This window comes from Centroberyx gerrardi, chromosome 11, assembly GCF_048128805.1.
Source record: "Centroberyx gerrardi isolate f3 chromosome 11, fCenGer3.hap1.cur.20231027, whole genome shotgun sequence".
NCBI classification, from domain to species: Eukaryota; Metazoa; Chordata; class Actinopteri; order Beryciformes; family Berycidae; genus Centroberyx; species Centroberyx gerrardi.
In genome coordinates this window covers 6,951,953-6,958,642 of record NC_136007.1, presented here as the reverse complement: position 1 = coordinate 6,958,642, position 6,690 = coordinate 6,951,953, and the positions used below count along the sequence as shown (strand labels likewise).

The 6,690-nt window shown below is 41.5% G+C and overlaps 1 protein-coding gene across 1 annotated transcript; it reads right to left on the bottom strand.

Moving 5' to 3' along the window:
- Positions 1–452: 452 nt before the first annotated feature.
- cdkn2aipnl (CDKN2A interacting protein N-terminal like) lies at positions 453–2,308 on the bottom strand. Its single transcript, XM_071925014.2, has 3 exons — positions 2,090–2,308; positions 1,044–1,149; positions 453–941 (listed from the first exon to the last, which is right to left on the bottom strand). Exons 1-3 carry the CDS (start codon positions 2,299–2,301, stop codon positions 933–935), a joined length of 327 nt encoding a protein of 108 aa, XP_071781115.1. The 5' UTR covers positions 2,302–2,308; the 3' UTR covers positions 453–932.
- Positions 2,309–6,690: the final 4,382 nt, after the last annotated feature.

The following is a 6,690-nucleotide window of genomic DNA, read 5'->3' as shown; positions in this document are numbered from 1 at the left end:
GAACAGAAAGTATCAACTGCCACTAGGAGGGAAAACCCCCCTAAAAAACAGGAGTGCTGAACTGGGACGACAATGCATGAGCAGTGTGTTAAGTTTTTGTTCAGTTTTGTTGAACAGATCGCTGGAAATTGCTGTAGCAACAAACAGCTTTGAGGCAGCTCACCTTTACTACAGTATTTCAATTTTAGATAATTTTATACATCAATTCTACTGCTGTTTTAGAGCAAATAACCTCATTTTCACCCCCTCTGCATTTTCAAACAGTTACTAGTTATTTGATGTTTGTGTGGCAATTACAAGAAAACCAAATTATGTATTGCAGTTTTATCTGGTTCTTAGACTACTCACTGATTAAATAACAAATCTGAAATCACACAAAATAATTTAGAATCATTAAATCGTTAAAATTGAATCTTTTAATTGTTCCTGTGTAAAAAAGGCAAACACTCACATTGAAAAAAGGATTTGTTGTTTATTCTCCGGCAGACAGGGGGCAGCGCTTCCCCAGAATGACAGATCCAGACTAATTTTCTTTCTTTCAGGCTGTCAAAATGTCCTGAAAACAAAGATTTTACTGTACAAAAATGTTATATAAAACTTTACACTAAAAGATTTAAAGACTCCACTGTCCTGGGATTGAATCTTGCTGGAAATGTCTCTCCTGTGTCTTCCCACTGTCTCCATATAAGCGATAAAAAAATGCTAAAATTTGAGTGGATCACCCACTCTGCCTAAAAAAAAAAAAAACACATTTTACAGTTTACACTTTCACACAATTAAAAAACCATAGTAATGTGGGCGCAGCCTGTACATAACAGCTGATAAAGTCCTAGCAGTCTTCAAGCTCCAATCAATCTTCAGTTATTGATCCGAAACAAAACAACCAGAAGAGAAGAAGAAGATGGACAGTCGATCCATTTGGCCCGACCCGGTCATCGACCCTGTGAGGTGAGAGAGGCACACATGAAGAATTTACTAGGTCTGTCTGTGTATCAGTGTGTGTGTGTGTGTGTGTGTGTGTGTGTGTGTGTGTGAAGATGTACCTGTTGTTTCTTCATAATCTCATCTCTTGTCTTGAAGACCGGAGCATCTTCCACCACGACGCCTTCTGCCATTTCCTTCACTTTGTCCAGCAGCTCGCTGCTGTATCTGAGAGAGACAGAGAGGAAGGTGTCAGCATAGTAATCAACACTTATCCACAGTGCATAATTAGATTATTAATAGATTTGCTGTAGAGAATAAGACAATTAATCCAAGGTTTTATCTGTCAGGTTCAATCCCCACCAACAGACAGTGTGTCCACCGACAGCCAGGCCTCGCGCTGTCGTGCCCCTGAGCGAGACACTGGATCCCTACTTGATCACTCATTGGACATAAGCGTCAGTTAAACGCCTACAGTGTAAAGTCACGGGGTCCATTATCGGACACGACGATTTCACACTTAAAGCCCTAAAGGTTAAATGTTGTCAGTACGCTAACAAATCACCGATTAACCGATGTGTGTAGCCTACGTCTAGTTTTCGTTTCATGGACGATTACAGGAGCAGCTCTTAAAACTTCGCACCCGTAATTCCATTATCGGACCGAGCCAGTTAATGCTTCATGTCCGTACGGTTTTGGCTTTTTCCCGGCCCGTACATCAACCACATGCCTTGTCATTTCTTCCATAACTATTTGTGGATAGGATAGGGAACTGAGCTGCGACACTGCCCACTGAAACATGGCTTAGGAGCCGGGAAGTAATCGCGCCCGCAAATTGCTCGTCGGGCTTATGAGCGTAAAACTCGAGCTCAATTTCACTTTGCACTCCAAAATGTGTGTATATCGTTGCATAAATCGGTATACACATTGGTAAAGCTGTTTGTACACTGTGGACTTGCTGTTTGCTGTTGTTTGATGGACTTGCTGTTTGTTTCGGTTAAAGGGAAAGAAAAGAACGTGTCCGATAACGGATGTTCTAGCAGCTAGCTGTCCGATAACAGGCGCATTTACGTTACAATGTCAAGTCAAGTCAAATGTTATTATCCCACTAGGGGAAATTTAGTGTAATTTAATGTAAAGATAATGTGAAAGCACGGTGTTTACGCACCGACAGCCGAGGAAGACGTTGTTGGCCCAGACCATGGACAGAGCCAGCAGATGGTCCAGGTGCGGGTCTTCGTACTCGCTGATGTTCCTCAGGATGAACTCTCTGCGGGCGTCCCAGTGCTTCTCGCTCTCCGAAACGCCGCGGAAGGTCTCCACCTGGTCGGCCAGCGCTCTGTTTTGTTGAATGAACTCCTGGACGTCCAGAGAAGCCATGTTTCTATTCTTCAGCCGAGCAGAGGAGAACTACTTCCTGTCTACTAGTCTGACCCGGAAGATATCTTTCAGCGTCGCGTATTTTTCCACAGCGACACACAGTGGTTGAGCTGTGAATTACACCGTAACAATTTACTGAGTGTATAGTCAGAGTTGGGGTGGATTACTGTAAAGGCGTTTTAAACAATAATAATATCCTTTTAATTTTGATACTTTTGATTAACTTTGAGCCTCTGTCTCACACCTCATCAGCCTAAATCTCTGTTTCAGCATCAAAGCATCCCATCCCCCCTAATTGAGGCACCATAAATTCACTCCATTTGCCCAAATTATTCTCAGGTGTTGGGGTTGGAGTTGGACACAGGTGGGAAACACAGAAAGTGACTAATCAAATCTTAAAGGTGCATTACGTAAGATTTTCGCTGTACCATAGCACAAAATGACCATAATCATAATATATCTGCAGGGGTTGTTGATCAATATCAATGATTCAATGATTACTTTGCCAGTTGCTGAGATTTCTGAAAACATCACTTCCACATCAATTCTTTGACTGATTAAGAAAATGTCAGTTGTTTTAAAGCTTTCCTGTTGTCGACATATTTTCCAGTGGTGTAAAAATATTTACAGTTATTCAAATTATGTGCAGTGTGCAGTTTACTGACGTCACACTGCAAGATTTCTGGGTTTTGAAGTCCTCAGAATTCAAACATCTCCCTCTCTGCTTTAACCTCCAGGCTGCTGTGTGTGTGTGTGTGTGTGTGTGTGTGTGTGTGTGTGTGTGTGTGTGTGTGTGTGTGTGTGTGTGTGTGGTTTCTGTGTTTGTTGCTTTGCCAGAAGAAACAGCAGCCGGTTTAAAGAGCTGAAGAGGATCCAGACTGACCGCAGGCTCAGGAACCAGATCACACACACACACTGGACTCCTAACCTGCAGTGTATGTAAAGAGGCTTACACACAGGCAGTCAGTCATGCTTGCAGCTGCACACGCACACACGCACACACATACACACACACACACACACACACACACACACACACACACACACACACACACAGCAGAGCAGAGGATTTGCAGCTTGTTTTGACATGAAGTCATTTATATGCTGAGGGATTCCAGAGGAAGACAAGCTGACAGACAGACAGACAGACAGACAGATAGACAGACAGACAGACAGACAGATAGATAGATAGATAGATAGATAGATAGATAGATAGATAGATAGATAGATAGGCAGGCAGACAGACAGACAGACAGACAGACAGACAGACAGACAGACAGACAGACAGATAGATAGATAGATAGATAGATAGATAGATAGATAGATAGATAGGCAGACAGACAGACAGATAGATAGATAGATAGATAGATAGATAGATAGATAGATAGATAGATAGGCAGACAGACAGACAGGCAGACAGACAGACAGACAGATAGATAGACAGACAGACAGATAAATAGATAGATAGATAGATAGATAGATAGATAGACAGGCAGGCAGACAGACAGATAGATAGATAGATAGATAGATAGATAGATAGATAGATAGATAGGCAGACAGACAGACAGGCAGACAGACAGACAGACAGATAGATAGACAGACAGACAGATAAATAGATAGATAGATAGATAGATAGATAGGCAGGCAGACAGACAGATAGATAGATAGATAGATAGATAGATAGATAGATAGATAGATAGATAGATAGATAGGCAGACAGACAGACAGATAGATAGATAGATAGATAGATAGATAGATAGATAGATAGATAGATAGACGGACGGATGGACGGATAGATAGATAGATAGATAGATAGATAGATAGATAGACAGACAGACAGATAGATAGATAGATAGATAGATAGATAGATAGATAGATAGATAGATAGACGGACGGATGGACAGATAGATAGTCATGGCTGGAAAGTTGACGATTGAGCAGAGGGTAACTACTAAAATAACTAAAATTATACAGCTTTCTTTTTCATTATTATTATTAATAAAAATATACACCTACTTTTGAAACACCCGGTATATAATCTGCCTGCACACATTAAATTACACAGATAGAAGTAGCATAAGTTAAAAGCTGTGGTACTCCGAAAATACTGGATGCAACTTAGAGATATGTTTTTATTATTATTTATACAGACAAAAACATAACATTAGATCATTTCTAATCCCAAATGCCTCAAAAAATCAGTTTGACGGCTGTTGCGGAGGGCCAGTGGAGACGCAGCCGCAGAGCGAGCAGGTTGGAACAACAGTCAGACGTGTTGGGGTGGAATAACGTCCGGGCGGATCGGGACAGGAGCTCCGCTGTCCAACCTCACACAGCCGGAGAGTCAGGAGAGAGAGAGAGTCAGGGCTTCGATCTGAGCAGAGGATGAAGGAGGGAAGCTGTTTTCCCTGTTAGCACAGACCGGATGAACGTGGGAATCTTCGAGACCCTCCTTTATTTTGTCTCCATCTTTGTTGCTAAGCGCTCATTTCTGTGGTGTTTCTGCACTGCACTTCCCAGAGATCACCTGTCAATCAAACAGTGTGGGCGGAGCTTGGATTTTCTGTTGATGCAGTTTGAGTTTCTCTTTTCTTTGTCTGTTCAGCCATGGTGGATATCACTGCTCATGCTAACTACCCAGTTCTTCTTCTTCTGTTTACTCCAAACAAACAAAATGTTGTGGATGTAAAGTCATCCCTGATAAAGACCAGCTGAAGTTGAAATGTTGCTGAATGAACCACTAAGAGTCAGGGTATCTTTTATTCTATTCTATTGTATTACCTTTTTGTATCTTGACTTACCCTTTGCAGCTGGACCTGTGCATGAGATGTTGCTGGTTCAAATCCCTGGAGCGGCTGGGGAAACCTGCCTCTGCAACCAGACACCCAAGTTCAGCAGAAGACTGGAAGACTGTGGTTTTACTGGCCGCTCCCAGGAGTGAATGTGTGTAACTGTATGAATGTGAAACAGTGTTTCTGGAAAAGAGCGGACATGCTCAGATAACTTTCCCTGGATAAATAAAGGCTAAAGAATCAAACACCTGGTCAGGATTTCACAAAGCAGGATTAGGAAATTAGCCAGCTAACTTTAAAAAGCGTTATGAAGGAAATGTTCACTGTTAGAATCATATTCCTAAACCTAATATATATAAGTTTTGTTTTATAGATTCAAATCAGTATCACCAGGATGTAGCATAATATCTAGCTTTGAAATCTTGCTTTCCTCCTGTAGTGGATTTACTACTTTCTTGCTGTACATTTAGATATATATGATTTAACTCTCTTTTTATAGGGTTACCTATGTTGCTAAATACTGAGGAGAAATGGTTTTCAGCCCATTGACTTTCACTAGCATTGCTAACAAGCGCTAACTATTTCCACTTTCAGCACAACCAAAGCACTAAATCAGTCAGACTTCATAAAACTATAAATCATAAATCTTTTCCTTTAAGTGATTTGGCTGGAAGCACAAACAGCAGATAAGTGCTGCAGATCACATGTGAAGTTATTCACCATAACTTGACTTTGTTGCATTACTGTTGGTTTAATCTGGTTATGAAATGCTAACAGACTGTCTGTCAGAGTCTCCCTGAAACATCTCACAGCTGCTTCAGCTTCATCCTGTTTTCCGTGCAGCAGTGAGCGTTGTAATTCTGTTTCCACGCAGTGTCAGCTTACTGTGAGCGCTACAAAACATCTTCTGAAGCTCAGGCTGAGAGGAGTGTTAGCAGAGACACGACGACTCACACTGAAAATACTGAAAAATAACATTAACACAGGAGCGGCGTGTCTGCTGCAGCTTCACTGTGTGGGTGTGTGCTGATTAGAAAGGGGAATCCCAGGCACACACACACACACACACACACACACACACAGATATGTACATTCACGCACATTCACAGGTGCACCCACAAAAGTACACACACAAAGCAAATAACACACTTTTCGTTTACATACATTCATACACACTATTTTCTCTCACACACACACACACACACACACACATTATGTACATCTGAACACAACATACTACTGTCACACCCACTCTCACATGCACATGCACACACACACACACACGCACATATGTACACAAATGCACATATACCCCCACACACATATACGTATGCTGTCCGCACACACATCAGCATATACACACACATTTACTTTACTTACTGTAGCCTACTTGTGAGGACATAAATTGAATAGTAGGAGTCATTCCCTGACTCCTAACCCAAACCTTCAACTGAACCTTTATCCTAAATTAAACCTAATCCTAAATCTAATCTTAACCCTAAACCAAAACCCGAACCCTAAACTAGCTACTAGGCCCGAAAAATGTCTTCACTTTCCAGGATTTTCCTCATCTTTCTGTCCTCGTGAGGATATTCAG